Here is a 19,391-nt window from a genome sequence, read left to right as displayed (position 1 = left end):
TTACAACTAAGCCACTTTCTTAAGGGAAAGTGTAGTTTAAACACATGTGTAAAAACATTTTATACATTTATAATTTAACTTATAGTATATTTTAAGAGTTAATTTGCTTTTAAGGGATACATTTTCTTGATCAGACATTTAAAACTTGAAGTTTGCGTCAACAAAACTATTGTTTAAAAAAGGGCAATTTTTCAATTAAATCTGAAACAAGCAATGTATCGCATAACGTTATTTAAAATAGAATATATTGCTTTATTTGCTTACGGCGTTCATGTTTGCAAAGCTTGACATTACTGTACACATGAGTATGTTGCAGTTGATGTGTTTTTTAAACGAATGGAAGTGACTTAATGAATCAAACACTTTTTGCAAAACTGTGATAGTCTCTTAACATCAAACAAATGTATGAACTATTGTCTAATTTATCAATGCTTTTACATTATATTCATATTCATGAATTCATTGCACGTAGGGTCATTTTTCTCTTTTTGTTATCAAGTAAATTATTTCAGTCCATAACCAAACTGGGTTTGCAAGTTAAGATTTCAGTACTGAGCATTCTGATAGTTAATAACTACAGTTTATGTAGTTTTAATTTTAGGTATTAATACATTGGTTCCATTTAAAAGCAAACTTCATTAGGAAATATTTACATTCGCACTTGATTTTCTGTACGATAAAATTGTCGTTCATTTTGCTTGAACCGGTTGACCTTTTGTGACCTCTGCAGGCGGAGTTTTGCAAAACAGACATGGGCAATGCATATATAAAACACAAATTAAAAATCTCAATAATTAGATTGTATATGCTTATGTAAGGCCAAATCCTCGAACGTTTAATTTAGCAAGATGTAAAAAGGAGACGCTGTATACTTCAATATTTGCCAAAGGTTTTTATATCTATCACTTCTTATTTCTAGCATAATCCAGTTTTCGGAGTCCTAAATATTATGGGACATTCCTTTTCGAGAAAATGTAAAATCACTACAAGAGCAAATGCTCCCTTTTATAAAGTAAATCAACATTAAAAACAAAAGAGGTATTTAAAATGGTTTGATTTCGCCTTTTCTTGAATGTTTGTTGCAAATTAAAGACCCTGAAACAAATTATTTACAATGTTTGATATCCATGTTTTGAGAAACATAAAATGAGTTTGACCGTTGCATAATATAATATTATTAACAGCCGCTCTGCTTCAGGCTCTCGTTGCAAAGAAAGATCCGTATGTCGAATTTCGTTTTAGTTCATGTAACAAGAACGCTATGTCCATAGCCATTACAACTTCCATCTGGTTTTTCATCTATTCACTCTTCGCCAGAACGTACAGTTTCCTCATGGAGAATATGTGTATAGAGTCTAAGAGCTACTGCCATTCAACAGCTTAGTGTAACTTATCTGGATGCCAGGCATATCATGTACTAGTTTAAAATAATAGACGTGTTAAACGGGATTCTTCCAATCCATAACGTCTAAACGGGTTAGTTCAAAAACCGGGGGTGTTTTGAAAAATATTGAAATTATGTTAAGTGGAGTATTTTATGGTTTTAAGGTTTATATTCATATTTTACCATGTAAGTGAAAAGTTATTTTGCACAAAACAAGCATTTAATGCATTAAAACACATTATTTACCTTTCCAATAAAACGAAAGTTGACTGACACAGACAACAATTATGCCAAACGGAACAACTTGACCCAATCGTAATAACTCGGCCACCTCCGACAGTTTTCGAGATAGACCTCGTAAATACAAACGTAACAACTCGGCCATGGCCGAAATGTTCCGATTGTTTAAAATCTGTGCCCTGAATCCCGATCGGAATAACTACCCACTTTTAATACTAAACAATTTGTACGTGAAGGATTTGCCATATCAAAAATCGTAACAAAAATCCGAAAACGTACAATTATTTGGACTTATCATGTACATGTTTGTTCATCGATGAATGAAGCCTCATCGCCATACACCAGGGAACCAAGTGCTGGTCAGAAACGTTGAATTAGCCTTGCCTCAATACGATGAATGCCGAAACATTACTAGGACAGCGATTTAATATGGACCTTCCGTTCCGGCTCCTCCTTTCCCAACCACTTTTGCTTTTGGTTCCCCGTCCGACCGAAACTGCCATTGTGCCAGGCGCTGCATCTGATTCAGATAATACCTCTCAGTTTGTTCAGGTTTTAACCAATGACGATATTTACAACTGCAGCTTCAGAAAGCTATCAATAAATGACATATTATACAATTATAATCCTTTTCGACAGGTGCGCTTTCATTGTCATTCCACCGTGACATTGTAAATGATATATCGTATTCTTGTTTGAATTTTGTCAGATGACACAAACAACTTTAATTTACATGCTGATAAGTTTTTATTTGTGCATTGTTAAAAATCGGTAGGTTTATTCTTTTGACGGAGGAAATCATAACAGTAAGGTTTTCTTAAATGCAATTAAGTATTTATTTAACAATTCCGGAAAGAAATAATACGATAGTGTTGAATATTATTGTTCGAAGTCTACACCACGTACAGCTGCGTACATACCCCGATAATGACAGGGACCTTAATTGTAAACATGTACGGAACTTACTTAGTGTTTTTTTTTAATTCTAAGCGACTGGTCAAAACCCTTCTTCAGGTAAAAAAAAGGTTAAGTTACCGCACCCCCACAAAATCCGACCAATCAAAAGTTATTCCACGTTGCAGCGACAGTCACATGGTAGATTTTATCGTCCATGGTTCTAGGGCACGTGACTTAAAGAAATGGCGCCAAAATAAAGACATACCTGCTGAAAGATTATTTGCGTCGTCGACACCTAAGTGTACACAGTGTAGGTATCAGGATTATTTAATAAGTTTCTTGGAATAGAAATACCGCTCAAGCGGGGCATTTATAGAGTAACTCTTTTCATTACATACATCAACAATTCTTATTTTTCAAGCGTTCATGCAATGTGAACGTTCGGTCGCAATTATGCAAATCTATGAACGAACACGCGAAAAATAAGAATCAATACTTATATTTACAATTTTTCCAATTTTGTGGCAATAATAATTGGGTTAAAATAACTTTCGCGATTATCATAAAAATTACCTAGATGTTTATAATTCGTGTTTTACATCGGCATAACTCAGGTCTTTATTGCGAAACCCCGCCTTTTGAGGTCGTAAAGGTCGAACGGTTTAAGCAAAATGAACGTAATTTTTATCGTACAGAGACTGCGAATCGAAATAGTAAAGATTGCATATTTAACAGAAACTGCTATTGTAAAGTTTTGGATTGTTGTAGAATTCACTCTGAAGGTTCTCCCCTTCCAGTGCATGTATACCACGTGATAAATTCCGCATATATGCTACGTCGGAAGGCAATATTTTGCTTAAAATGAAGACTTAAAACAAAGATTACTTTTCTTTTTCTTTAACAGTCCATAAATTGACAAGTCGTTAAAGCAATTCTTTAAAACCTGTCGAAATTATTACGCGGAGGTCTTCCTGTTAATTGGTTGGATAATTCAACGTGTGCTTATTTACAGAATATAATTGCATTATTAGTTGATTGTCAACAGGCAACCTGGTCAATTGTGTCATGTTTTTTTTGTCGTTAATGCATTAACTTAAATAACGGAACGGTTACAAGTAGTCGGACCTCAAACGTGCGATAAGTAGCTAGTGAATACATAGAACGCTATCCACTTATACGCAAGCTAGTTATTGGACTTTGAACTTGACGACATGCTACGAAATAGCTGCTTCATCCATAAGCACCATGATTGAAATTATACAACTCTCGCAACGCGCTCATGTAAAATTTTAATAACATGGATAACAGGTGCAGTAACTATGTATTGTAAATACCATAAAACATTGCATGGTCACTATTTGGTTTTTCTGAATTAAAAGAACACCTTGATTTGAAAAATATGTTACAAAAATGAAAGCCCCGCTCCGCATTGCCGGAGGTTAAATGTCGGCGGTATTCAAAGTAAATCAAAGTAGTGTAATTTCAGTATTGTTCAATTGAATGGCTGAAAGGCAACCAACGTTCTCAACACAAATACCTGTTATTAAAATTGGTACCTAAAATATGTATTCTTCACGTAAATGTACGCGTTTGGATATACATCGACAGCACATGTATATAAACAAACTCTTGTTGCATATCGAATCAAAGAATTTGTCGTAGAACTTATTAAAGAACTATCATATATCTTATTGTATAACATAGCATAGACCTTATCATATATAGCATATCATATGACTTATTATAGGGCTTATCATGTAGCTATCATAGGGCTTATGATAGATATTAGCATTTATCTAATCATGAATCTTATCACAGATATTTTCATCACGCTTATCATATATCTTATTATAGATCTTACTCATTGATCGCTACATAGATCTTATCATAGATCTTATCATATAGCCTATCATATATCTTTTCATAGAGCTTATCAAAGAGCTTATCATATATCCTATCACAGGGCTTATCATAGACCTTATCATAGAGCTTATCATAGAGCTTATCAAAGAGATTATCATAGAGCTTATCACATGCCTTATCATAGAGCTTATCACAGAGCTTATCATTGAGCTTATCATAGAGCTTATCACAGAGCTTATCATAAAGATTATCAAAGGGCTTATCGTAGAGTTTATCATACAGCTTGTCATAGAGCTTATTATAGGGCTTATTATAGAGCTTATCGCAGGGCTATCACAGGGCTTATGATAGAGCTTATCATAGAGCTCATCATAGAGCTTATCACAGGGCTATCATATAGCTTATCACAGGGCTATCACAGGGCTTATCAAAGCTTTATCATTGCGCTGTCATATATCTTGCCATATATCTTATCATTATCATAGAATTTATCATAGATCTTATCACAGAGTTTATAATAGAGCTTATCACAGGAATATCATCTAGCTTATCATGAAGCTTGTTATAGTGCTATCATATATCATTTCAAAGAACTTATAATAGAGCTTATAAAAGAGCTTATCATAAGGCCATCATAGAGCTTATCATAGAAGAAGAACACAATTGCATTGAGGATGCGTGATATAATTGTACAAAAGGTATTCCTTTTAAATGTGTACTTTGTTTTTTGTTACTTATAAATATACCATGAAAAATTAAATGTTCATACTTTCTAAAAACTATACAATTCAACGGAATATTGTTTTGCTCATACTTTAATTTGATTGCCGAAAAAATACGGTCTGAGACATGCGTTATGCAGGCGATAAACTTACTTATCAAACATAATAGGTGTCAAGGTTGATTCAAATTTAGGTGTTGTTTTCCCTTAATATACAGGCATTTTAAAAACTGAGCGGTATGTAGTTTCGGAGACAACCCATGAGGGTATTACTTAATTTGGATTTAAGCGTTGTCTACTCTACATTAACAAGTAATCTAAACACTGAACATTACCGAGTTTCGGAAATAATTCATGAGGGTCATAATTGGTTTAGATTAAGGCATGGTCTTCTATATTTTTCACTGGTAGTTTAACCAATGAACGCCACCTAGTTTCGGACACAACCCATTATGGTCATAATTTATTTAAATTAAGGCGTTGTCTTCCCTATATATACAGTTAGTTTAAACACTGAACGTTACCGAGTTTCGGAGACAACTCATCAGGATACTAATTAATTTACATTTAGGCGTTGTCTTCCCTATATACACAGGTAGTTTAAACGCTGAACGTTTCCGAGTTTCGGAGACAACTCATCAGGGTACTAATACATTTAGATTTAGGCGTTGTCTTCCCTATATGTACAGGTAGTTTCAACACTGAGTATCGGAGACAACTCATGAGGGTCATAATTAATTTAAACTTAGGCGTTGTCTTCCCTATATTAATACAGGTAGTTTAACCACTAAACGTTACCGAGTTTCTTATACAACTCATGAGGGTCACAATTGATTTATATTAAGGTGTTGTCTTCCTTATATATAATGGTAGGCTAAGCAATAAGCATTTCCAAGATCTGGAGACAACCAGTAGGGTCATAATTAATACAAATTACGGCTTTGACTTTCCCATATATACAGGTTATTTAAACGACGCACGCTACCAAGTTCCGGACACTGCTCGGTTCAATATTGATTCAGATTTAGGCGTTGTCTTCCCTATATATACAAGTTGTTTAGACATCTAACGCTACCATGTTCTTGAGACAATTCATGAGGTGTCATAATTGATTGAAATGAGTAATTTTGTTTCATATAGATATATACAAATTGTTCAAACAATGAACGCTTCCAAGTTCTAGACACATTAAAGAGGTTGGTATGTGGATTCAGACTTGCTATTCGTAGACATACAGGTAGTTTAAACGCTTAAAGAAACAAGGTTAAGTAGACACCTACTGAGGGTTATTATTGATGCTCATGTAGGCGAAGTATTCCATATATTCAGGTAGTTTATACACTGAGCGTTACCAAGTTTAGGAGACAACTCAAATAGGTGCCATACAATTATATATAGGAGTTGTCTTTCCTAGACATCGTGGTTATTTAAAAACTGAGCGTTACCGAATTCCCGAGACAACTCATGGGGGTAATGACTGATTTAGATTTGGGAGTTGTCTTAAGCTCCGGAGATTTCACATAAGGGTGTCATAATTGATTCACATTTACGCGTTTTCTTTTCTAGACATCTAGGTAGTTTAATCACTGAACGTCAACGATTTCCGCAGACAACTAACGAGGGTCATAATTGATTCACATTGAGTTGTCTTCCCAAGACATCCAGAATATGAACACTATGACATAATAATTGGGCTTACAGTTTCCCGGGGGGATCATGTTAAATTTGTATTTCTCCTTTTTAAGTCGAGTGATAACCTTAAACATACATTGCTAAAACAGTGGTTTATCATAAACGTACATAGACCCAGTGCTGATAGAATTTGTGCCGTGGTTTCAGCCAATGGGCTTAAGGGTAGGATGATTATGTTTATAAATAAATATAACTTTCGCAGTTCAAAGAGAGTAATTCATAAACAAGGTTGAAATAATTAGAGGTTCATATAATTTTATTAAGTTGATTGAAAATGACTGTTCGACATGGAATTAGGAAGTTGTATACAGTGCCGATGGACGAGTGGTAGGCGTATCAAAATCCAGATCAGAGAATCATGGGTTCAATTCCCGCAAGGAGCTTCGTTGGTGATTATTAGTGGTTTAGTAGATTTGCCAGCATAAATTTACTTGAACATTGGTATACAACTGTTTCATATTTATTAATGTAATATATAACAATATTCCGAGAGCGAAATTGATAATAACTCTAAAATGAAGAAACCAATGAATAAACATAACAAATATAGTCCAATTCCACTAGCAAATGAATTCATACACGAGTAATTTTACATTTCTATAAGTGATAAATTATTAAAAACAGACATGCTTAAAAAACCGTTTTGATATATGTAAAAAATGACAAAAATCTAGATTCAAGGATAAAAGAAATATGCATCCTTAAATATATATCGCATATATACTTTTGACCAAAATTTAGTTGTCCCGTCATAATTTTTTTTTCAAAAATCTAAAATTGTTGCCATTTATATTAAAGAGTTATATTTATTTATCAAACAAACAAACAAACTGTCTTCAAGTATTTCCCGTTTTGAGGCAAACACAGACTATACAAAGCACAAGGCTGACACAAGAACTAACGAGAGTGATTAATATAAGTTGCAATAGCTTGTTTCGCCATTGTTGTAAATTTAAATAAGTTTAAACTAAGAACAGATTTTCTAAGTCACACAGTTAACAATGCAAACATAATTCCTTACATGATTTAATGTCCCTCAAACACTGTATACCTCCAACATGAAATAAATTCCGATAAAGTTCTCCTGGCCTTAGAATGTTTATTCTTTAAACACCCCTCTTCCTTCTCTCTTTTAAATGATCACAGCTATTATTTAGCAATAACGCTGTCCCATCTATTGAAGTTAGCCTGCAGTTCTAAGTAATGAAACTGTTACATAAGATATAATCTAAGTTTTTACAGCGTCGATTAAGTTATGGATATATTGTACATACATTGGGTAGATATATTGCATGCAGATGATCTTGGTATTGTTTTATTCAAAAGAAGTTGTTGAACACTTCAATAATGTTTCAAAGCTAATGGAGATCACCAAAAGGTACAAAAACAAAAAAGACAAAGAAATAAAACAGTGATATATATGCTTATTGACTTAAAAAAACATAATAACAAAATGGTTGTTTAGTTCAGTTTATAAAAAAAAACATTTTAATAAGTATGGAAATATTCATGGAATAAGACAAATATTTCATATACATGTCAAATTGAACATTCATATACATATGATTTCTCTGTTGGAGTCAACCCTCTCATTCTGAAATGAAAAGTTGTAGCCGTTTCCATGTTTTAACATCCATTCTTTTCTACTTAATTGATGTTTTGAAGGCAAAAATCGCTTTGCCCTCCACTAAACATAAATATTGGAGGCCATGAACATGTCTAATCGTTCCATATTTACAAACATGTTGCCCAATGCACTGTTAATAGCAGCTTTTGTCTAAATGAGAGGAAGAATTGATAGCCTACAGATTTTTACATGTTTAAAAAGTGTTAAAATATAGCAAGACCTCTTAAATAAAGCTCATCTATTTCAAACGTTTTTAACAAGTTATTCGGTTAGTTTTGGAAAGGATGCTAAATACATACCTGTTTCATGCATAAATAGTTTTATCAAAGCAACACAGACAGAAATGAAGTGACAATATCTTATCTAAAACCACCAAAACCAGGGTGCCCTCTGGGTTCTGAAAGGTAACCGGTCTTTATGGGGGTTTAGAGTGGGCGAAGCCCCCCTGATGCCCCTGAGGTTTAGGCATTCTAAGAGTCTAATTTAATCATACCTGTACATGTTGATAAAAGACAAAGTATTAATATAAATTAAAGTTTAATATACGAATAACACATTTAATTAGAAATTTAATTAGCACATTGTCATGCAGTAACATTTGAAATATATAAATGTTAAAAAGTGAAGAAATATACGTAATCTGTTTGACATCAATCCTGTCATGGATGTTATATATGCATTTCTTTTTGTTTTATTACCAGTCTCGTATGAATTGCCCAGTCTTGGTCATTTACACTATCATCAGAGGAAACATTTTTCATGACCTGCATTTGAAATGAGGACCTCTACCTTTGCCGTCTTTTGGCCATTGGACTTGTTCGGGTGACTGTCCACTGTAATTCAATAATAATAAGGTATAGAACATCATTTAGTCATTATTCTATAAGGTTATTCTAACTAATTTCATTTATATCTGTACTTCACATTCATGATAAATTTCATGATTTAAAATAGATACAAACACGCACACACCCATACACAAACATACACGCACGCACGCACACATACACACGCAATCACACACGCACGCACGCACACACACGCACGCACGCACGCACGCACACACGCACGCACACACGCATACACACACACACGCGCACTAACACACATACACACACATATAGTAATCAACTGCAATTAGGTTTCACTTTAAACTTCTTTAAAAATATAATTCTTAAGCTAATAGGCAAATAAGGAAATATGATAAATCAATATGAAATGCAAAGGTACACTTTTTTTTATTTACAGACAATGTATGATTTCAATTGAACTGACCTACAAGGTGCCATTTAATTTGATTGCCTCTCATGAGAGCTTCAAGGGACTGACGGAACTTTACTGAAGATTTTTCTTCGCCAAGGAACAAGGTCTTCCAACTAAAACATTTAAATTTGTATCTGCATTTTTACAGTACAATCCGCTCATGGTATAATTATTTAACATGAAGTTAGTTATGTCTCAATTTTGTTATTCTACTTTAACTATTATAATTATAATACTTTAGTAATGTTTATGGGGACATACTTTACAAAGACATACACCATGAAAACAGTTATTCAGGGACGGACATAACATTGACATACAAGTGTACCCTAATAGTAGCTATTCTGGCATGTACTTTACAATGACAAACACCATGGGGACAGTTATTCAGGGACGGACATTACATTGACATACACTATAGTAATAGTTATTTGTACTTTACAAAGTCACACGCCATGGCGAGGTTAATCAAGGACGGACATAACATTGACATTGACTATAATAATAGGTATGAGGACATGCACCACCACACCACACCATGGTGGACAGTTATTCAGGGCCAAAAAATATATTGACATGTATACAATATACATTAATAGTTATGAGGACATGTACATTAAAAAGACATACATCGCGGGAACAGTTATTCAGGGACCGACATAACATTGACATATACTATAGTTATAGTTATGAGGACATTTACATTGAAAAGACACTCATCATGGAGACAGTTATTTAGGGACGGACACAACATCTAATAAGCACAACAATGTTATCTGTCAAAACATGCACATACAGTCAGTTAAATACGCCAATTCTGAAATTGCTGAGAAGTTGCGATGTTGCTGTTAAAGAATATCCTGAGCTTGCCGGAAAAGGCAGAATATTATCTCGAAAATGTCTTTATTGTTTGTATTTGTTTTAAATTAGACACCCTCTGCTTCATCAAAACATAAAGTTGTGCGCATAAAGAGCGCCTACAGATCACATATAAGCAAAATTGTTGTCTGTGTCATAAGAAGCTTACTGAATTTACTAGATTTAATCTGGGGTAGGAGTTCTCATGCAATTTCTTCTTACTGTGAGATAGTATTCCTTTCGCGGAAACACGTGCCAAAGAGTGGGTTTGACAAAAACAACATCAGAGCGAAAATACAAAGAACACAACCAATGGCAAAATCAAAGACTGATAGGTCAATAAGCACTAAACAAAGGTGAAGCAGTTCGCCTTAGAAAAGGTGAGAAATGGCCAACTGAAGGACAATAGTGGGCGGTAGGTCGTACATTGCAGAGAATGGCGAAGGAGGTTCGTACCTCAGAAATTGAATACACTTGCTTAAGTCTAACGTAAAGCCAATGCTTATAATAGACCTCGATGCATACATATTACAATCTCATGATATAATGACACCAAGGTCGAAAATTCCTGAACAAGAACGACCTGATTAAACCAGGAAATAATTGCTTTCCAACCTCAGAATTATATGTATATATTATCACTTGTTATCATTGTTAGTAATTGCAGGGAATATTATACAAAACTGGTGCTGATTTCAAAACATGTGTAGCTAGTATATTGAAGAACTTAAAAAGATCAAAAGTGTTTGTTTACGCTTTAGCATCCAGACTGGTTACACAGATAAACATCAATCAGAGTCCTAAGGCATTAACAGTGTAATTATGTGTGTTTAGTAGGTATAGATGAAAAGGAGTCTAATCTGTATATAACTGGCACACTTTCTACTCCTTTGTCTCGAGAAATATCAAGCTATTCACTGCAAAAACTGAAGAAATAAAAAAAAAGATTGAAAATGTACGAATAAATGAACAAAAAGTAGCAACACGTCTTTAAAATAGGACAATCATTGTTGTTATTTTTTTTAATGTGATTGTTGAAATTAATAATTTCTGTTCATAAGCTGTATTTCAAATGTACTCTTGAGAAAGCGTTATTCTGCACCAGATGTTGTAAGTTTTATTTTGTTTTTTACTTATATACTTTGAATTAAATGTAATATTCGCTTAATAGAGCAAACAAAACGTGTGAATAGAATCATAGCACAGACCAATAACAAATAGTAAGATATGTTCTTAATCAGGTTCATAAAATCATGATATTGTCTCAGAGCCAAGGCCTGAAACGACTGACAAAAGGCATTAAAAAGTCATTTAGGAATGAAGCAACCAGTATAAATTACTTTTAAGGAACCAACTTACTCACATAATGCTTCAGTTAAGATACATTTCAAAAACGTGATTTTTATCTACTAAAACATTACCTTATGTTGTCGTACGCCAATTAAAGCTCGGCCTTGCTGGTTCGTCATCAACTCCCGGACCTGTTAATACAATGAGAAGGGTACATTGAGACTATCAAAGGCATATTCACAATGCCAAAATGGTGAAACTCTTCTATTTATTTGTGGTAGAAACCCTGTTAAAATATTGTGGTCTCGCCAACTTAGGTAGATTTGTTTACGCCGGATTCGACCAATATACAATGATTTAATTTGCATTACTTCCCCTTAATCACACATTCTATTAGATCAATGTTTATTATTTTCTGATCCTTTACATTTCAATATCATTTGTAAATCGGACTTCATACATTATACATGTTATCAAAAAATTGTCCCTCTGTTACATCAAACACTCTTCCAAATGACATATTTCCGCTACAAACGTATATGACGGTCTGCACATATTGTCTAATTACTGTTTGTTTGGATAAGCGTTTCTGATCCCAAGCATCATAGCTGTTTTTGTTTGGATAACGGTCATATATACACATATATGGCCCCGACCATAGATATTTGTACAATATGTTTTATTACGACACGCACACCATTATGTTAAAAGCACTTGCGACTTGTCTATATATGGCTTAATCGTAACTGATTTGCTGTACATGTCATTCTTTTGAATCGTTTACACACTAAAAAAGTCCAACAGAGGTGACGGCTGACATCTTTATTTGATGAAATATGGGGTGCAGAGCTGCATCTCCTGGTTTCATATTGTTTGACATCAGAATCTGCAAAGAAGACCCAAAACCAATGCTTTACACAGAATAAAATTACCATTTATTTCTGTTCAAGTATGACAAATGCCTGTAAAAATGATTTGAGGCATACAGAACATTTTATGTGGTCAATAAATTTGATAAATAGTGCATCAAAGATCATGATTTCAAAACAACTGAAGACAAATTTCATAAATTATAACATCTATAGGACATTTTACAATAAGTTTTCAACGATTCTACGGTTAAACACTACTACTTGAATACACAGAAGAATTTTTGAGGAGTCAAAACCACTCATGAAATTCTCCTGTGAGATAATATTCCTTTCGCGGAAACACTTGCCATCAAGTGGTATTGAATTCCGGAAATGACAACTATTTGACCAGCACATATTCTTGTCCTTGAACATCCTTCTAGAGCTTCAGCATCCAGGCTGGCTACACAAATAAACATCAGTCAGAATTTTGAGGCATTTTCAGTATAATTAGGTGAATTTAGGAGGTATAGATAAAAAGGGGTCTAATCTTGATTTAACTGGCACAGGTTTTACCCCTTTGCCTTGAGAAATATAGAGTTATTCGCTTCAAAAACTGAAAAAAATGAATACATGATTTAATATGTACGAATGAGTCAACGAAAGGTAGCAACATTTCTTTAAAACAGTACTATCATTGTTGTTCTTTTTATTGATGTGATTGTTAAAGTTAATGTTTTCTTGTTCACAAGCTGTAACTCAAATGTACAAACAAGAGAGCAAACAAAACGTGTGAATAGAATCATAGCACAGACCAATGACTAATAGTAAGATATGGTCTTAATCAGGTTCATTAAATCATGATATTATCTCTGAGCCACGGCCAGAAACGATTGACAGAAGGCATGAAACAAAGTCATTTAGGAATGAAGCAACCAGTATAAATTAACTTAAAGGAACAAACTTACTCACATAATGCTTCAGTTTTGTTACATTTCAATATCGTGACCTTGATCTACTAAAAAATTACCGCATGTTGTCGTCCACCATTTAAAGCTCGGCCTGGTTGTTTCGTCATCATCACTCTCGGGCCTGTGAATATAATAAGAAGGATACATTGAGACTATCAAAGGCATATTCACAAAAGACAAAATGGTGAAACTCTTCTATTTATTTGTGATATCTTTTTACAGTGTACATTTTTGTGGTATTTCCAAGTTCACACAAACTGTATATTTCTTCAAAATTATTAAACATTTACATTATTTTTGCAATACTTTGACATATACTTTGAGGCAATTCAAGTTATTTGCTTGTGTTTTGAGGGAAGAAAATGGGCGTTGCTACCTGACCACTTATCACTTGTCAATATTTAACAAGCAGATTTTTTTTATATAACATACCCATGACTGTTTGTTATATCCATTGGCAAAACCAAAGTGCCAGTCATTAATGTTCAACAACCAAAGATTTGTTAGTGAACACAAAATCATTTATATGACTCATTCGAAATTTTACGGTTGATGGTATTGATTACTGTAGTATGTTTGTGTTAAACCACTGCGAGCTTATCTGAAATGTATCTTGTTTTGCCTTCTTTAAATTAATGCTTTTTGATCTTAGTATTGACCAAGTTATTGCTAAATTTCACTTTTCTAATTTGTATCCTATAACACATGCTTATGATTGTTACAAGTCAGATCAATTCATTCATGGAGCGTTATGTTTGCAAGGATCCAATGAGTTAGATTTTATTTTTTCAATTCTGCAATTAATTTAAATCATTGAAATAGTCCATGGATGGGCGGGAACAGAGTTTGAGTATTTATCAGTCTTTCAGTGTTGTTAGAATTTAGGGCATAGTTCGTAGACATTTAAAGTAATCCTGGTTAGAGATATCCCTCACGGAACAGAAACAATGAGTTGTGGTGCGACGGGGGATTGAACCTGCGGCATCTGAAATGATAGCCCCTTAAAGTACCTAACCACTAGTTCACGTCTCTGGCACAATGTTCCAGCATCAGTCTCGCTGTTGAGCTTACTGTTTAAAGTGTTTCGGTTAACTAAGACTGATTTTACCAAAAACACGTTGAAATAATTGGTACCAATAGCTTTATTGCCTTGCATTTGACAGTATTGGGCAATTTTGAGTCTCCGGTATGCTTTTTAACCGAGGAAAATTGTCTCTTATGTACCGTTACTGTATTGGTCCGTTTCGAAAACAGTTAGATCACCCGGGTCTCCTTGTATCTATTCTGCTATAGGGATTTGAAATTCCATTTCATTTAAAGTCTTTAAATACAGTAGTATACATTAGTTGAAATTGCATTTTATTTGTTTAAGGAGTGAATTGCGGGATTGATGTCATTATCGGAGTATGAACGCAATTGAGCTGGTCGAAGTGTGTGGAGTCCGACTCCACGCATATTTTGTCCAGCCTAATTGCGTTCATACCCCCGATTATGACATCAACAACGCAATTCATTAGTTATATTTACACCAATAGTTCAATATTTCATTCAATAATTGTTAAAAAAACACTTCATGTCATTTAAGAAAACCTTTCAGTAATCCTGTCTTACCCATTCTGTAAATAGAACGACTAGACAGTAACCGGAAACATTTTTTCAAATGACGTCATAATAACGCGGGAAAAGATCAACCACTTGAACTCACTTTTAAACGTAATATTGAAACATTTATGGCAACAATACATTTAAAATATAATATATTAACACTTTCTTATGTGTTTATTTATATTTTACGGGACCTGCTGACACAATACAAACAATAACATGATCAATAGTTTACATGTATATGTTAAGCGATAAATTGCGATCCGAACATATCCGAAAATGTTGCGTCAATCGATTGATAAACGCAATTGCCGAAAGGCAGTTCATTTAAGGAATGGAAGTTGAGGTGTAATTGTAATGTTTTAGCCAATGAATGGGCAGCACAGTTGCAAAGTTGAGCACAATGTGCTAGCGATGTACTTAGCAGAGGATACGACCACTACTTGTGCGAAAATATGTACATGTTGGCTATTTTGAAAAGGGGCGCTGTTCCCACTATATCCAATTGAGGATTCCAAATGAAGATTTCTTATTCGAAAAATTCTTAACGGGATTCCTCTTTCAAACAAAATTTAAAACAAATTTTCAAGTTAGCTAAACAACCATTGATTATATTTATGGCTATATTTTCACTTAAGAAAATAAAATTAAAAGTGATTATTCGGTTGAAATCCCATTAAAAACACGTGGATGCACTGTTTTTTGGTCTTTCTTGAAAGGAAACACGTCATTGTTTTCGCTAGAGTGATACGAAGGTCACTAGCCATCTTTCTGCCCAGGTATGAATCTCACTAATATCGTCGTTTAGTTGACCTGCTGCATGGATAGGAATGTCTACCATTATGTATAGAGCAGTATCCTCTGCAAAAAAAATGAACAGGTTGCAGTATTTCACAAATGATGTCTTTTATATGCACAAGGAAGAGAAGAGGTCCGATAATAGATCTGATTTCGTTTTAAGGTACATGACCACGTTACTCCGAAAAATATGAATGTCGGCCGATTTCAATGAAACTTGGAACAAACAATTGTCAATGACTCTTCTTTAACGAGGTGTAATTTTTTTTTGTTTTGAATCCCGTCTTTTGTTGATTTACAGCGCCACCTAGCGGACACGTGCTATTTGGCGCTAACATTGATAAAACCGTAAAAAAATATAACTTTACGGCTTTTTTTTACCCAAAAAAATCGGAATATAATTTATTGTACGATGAATAAATAATCCTATAATTTTAGTATAAGTATTTAAGAAAAAAATAATTAATTTTAAGTTTTATGACAAAAAGGCTTTAATAAGAAATCGCCAAAAACAGATACCCATCGGTGAATTTGACGTATTTATCTCGAAAACGAACTCGGGTAGGGTATGTTTTTATTTAGTCATAGGAAACGGAACGGAATAATGAATAAAATTATGTAAAAAAATAAAAAAATGACGGTGAGGTTAATTGCTAAAAGATATAAGTAACCTAAGAAAATTGATAGAGTTAGCGTGATTTCTACGCCACCGTCAACGTCAATAAAAACACGTCAAGTTAGTGACGCCATAGGTTTGTTTGATGCATGAGAATAGTTGTGCAGTGTCATTTTGTTTATGCAAATGATTTTAATTTCACTGTTTGCAAATGTTGTGAATTGCAATCAGAATTACGAACAAAGTCAGAATACTGATAATATTGTTTGTCATTTGTTATATATGTTCTGAATTGATATATAGTAGTTATGTATACGGGAGCGAACTAATTAACGTTAGTAAGCTTTCTAAACATATAATTAGATAACGAACTTAAGTTTAGTGGAAATGCCGCGAAATTGTCATTTATACGTTACTGACGTCATTTTAAACGGATTGTCCTTCCGGGCACGTTCCGTTAACAACATCCGGTAAAGATGAGGAGGAAAAAAGGTCAGTTTATTTCTAAGAGTAACGCAAATCGAACCTCAATAATAAACAACGTGAATGTGGAGAAGAAAACATGCATTTCTGTTCCCGAAACCGTCCCGCCTTGGCTAGAAGGTCGCAGAGTCGTAGAAATCTGTGTAATTTTGGAAAGATTAAGCTCCTGTAGTTCTTGTGGAAACAGTTTTTGCATCAATGGCATTGTAGGGGAAACTATATATGGCCTTGGATCTATCCTTCATATCAGCTGCAACACCTGTAGGATGGTTAATCTGGTGCCTACGGGAAAACGGCATTCCACGAGTGACGGCTCCGCAGCTAGAAGATGTTTTGATGTCAACACTAAATTAGCTGCAGGTAAATTTTGTCACCATATCAATAGCCAGCGTTGTGCCAACAAATGTAGTGAATGATGTTAGACTTGGCACATAATGTATAAGTGAATTAACGTCAATACATACAGTATAAAAAACGCCCTGACATATTGTAACGAAATTTGATTCCATTGATTCCATTTCATAGATTCGTCATTTCCTAGAAAAAAAGCATTATTTCTAAAACAACATTTAAAGCAGTAAAATGAACAAAAGTATAAAATGAGTGCACCATGATTATCGATTATTATGTGAAGGCGTCAATAGCGCTTAGTTTACTTGGTCGAAAACAAGCTTGTTGTGTATCTCTTTTAGCGATGATCAACGCAGGTGTAGGAGAGTCTCAGATCAGTGCGATATTTGCTGAACTCAATCTGCCTGGAATCAGTAAGACATAAAGAGTGTATGAGGGGAAAACATACGAAACAGCGGTTGGCGTCTCTGACATCGAAATTGAGCATATTGAAGACATCCCACCCTGCCCTGCTGAATGCAGTGAAACGCCCCATGCGTACAGGCAAGATGATGTCATCGTCTTCGACCTTGAGACTACAGGATTAGGTAAATAATACATGTTAAATAAAGTCAATTCTACAAATGAGAATACATGTGTTGTATAAATGTTTGTCTAAGCCACTGATATCTAAAAGTTTATCCAAACAGTTACTGAGAGTATTTTGCTTTCAGGGACAACTAGCAGCATTGTACAGATAGCAGCTTTGCACGTGTCCTCGGGACAACACCTGAATTTATTCGTAAAACCCAAATGTGGATACATTCCCACTACTGCCTCCAATATAACAGGTCTCGAGTTCCATGGTGGGGTATTATACCAGCACTGTAAAGAAGTGACGAGCGTGGCAGCCAGCGAAGCACTTCTTGCCTTCAAACGCTGGCTTGAGGCATTTGGAAGTCATATTTTGCTTGTGGCACACAATGTCATGTTTGACGCAAGACTGTTAGTAGCAAAATATCAAGAAGAAGGAATAACTGTCCCAGAAACTATAGGCTTCGCAGACAGTCTGCGTTTATTTAGAACAGTTTACCCCGGGAGACAGAATTACCGCCTGGGAAGTTTAGTTCACGATATTGCAGGTGTAGACTTCGGAGCTCATGATGCCTCTGAAGACGTGTACGCGCTTTCTTCAATTCTCCAGTTGCAAACAAACCTAGATAAACTGTCGAATTATGCTACTACTGGGTCATCCGTGAAATTCAAACTTCAGGAATTAAACAACGAAAAACTATACAAGGGATCATATACAAGTTTTGTTGGGTCAAAAATAATATCAAAAGCACAGGCCACGCGCCTATCTAGGAGTGGAATTTCAATAGAACACTTGAAAAAAGTATATTCAAGATCGGGCCTAGATGGTATGCAGGCTGTATTGAAAGATCGGGGTGCAGGGAAATTTTACACAAAATTGGCATCAGCGCTTGATGCAGTTTTTAGCGAGAATAAAATTAATTTAAATTAGAATCGATCATGGCTTCTGAGTTTATCCCAGTTTTAATAGGTTCATAATAACCGTAAATTCTTGTTTCAATTCTGTAGCTATATTTCAGGTAGTAAGAATTTGATTTTCCTACTATTTTCTGATATTCTACTTAGTTCCGATACTGGAAAATATCTGATTAAAAATAAAAAAGATACAGATACCATCGTTTATGGACGAATAGAACGTTCCATCCACAACTATTCTCATGCATCAAACAAACCAATGGCGTCACTAACTTGACGTGTTTTATATTGACGTTGACGGTGGCGTTGAAATCACGCTAACTCTATCAATTTTCTTAGGTTACTTATATCTTTTAGCAATTAACCTCACCGTCAATTTTTTATTTTTTTACA

General features: G+C 34.4%; 1 protein-coding gene across 1 annotated transcript; it reads left to right on the top strand.

The window, feature by feature from the left end:
- Positions 1-17,425: 17,425 nt before the first annotated feature.
- Positions 17,426-19,014, top strand: LOC128245791 (uncharacterized). Its single transcript, XM_052964021.1, has 3 exons — positions 17,426-17,519; positions 17,852-17,923; positions 18,224-19,014. The coding sequence occupies exons 1-3, from the start codon at positions 17,426-17,428 to the stop codon at positions 19,012-19,014; spliced, it is 957 nt and encodes a 318-aa protein (XP_052819981.1).
- Positions 19,015-19,391: the final 377 nt, after the last annotated feature.

Source organism: Mya arenaria, chromosome 9 (assembly GCF_026914265.1).
Source record: "Mya arenaria isolate MELC-2E11 chromosome 9, ASM2691426v1".
Lineage (NCBI taxonomy): Eukaryota > Metazoa > Mollusca > Bivalvia > Myida > Myidae > Mya > Mya arenaria.
This window is presented reverse-complemented; position numbering and strand designations above follow the sequence as displayed.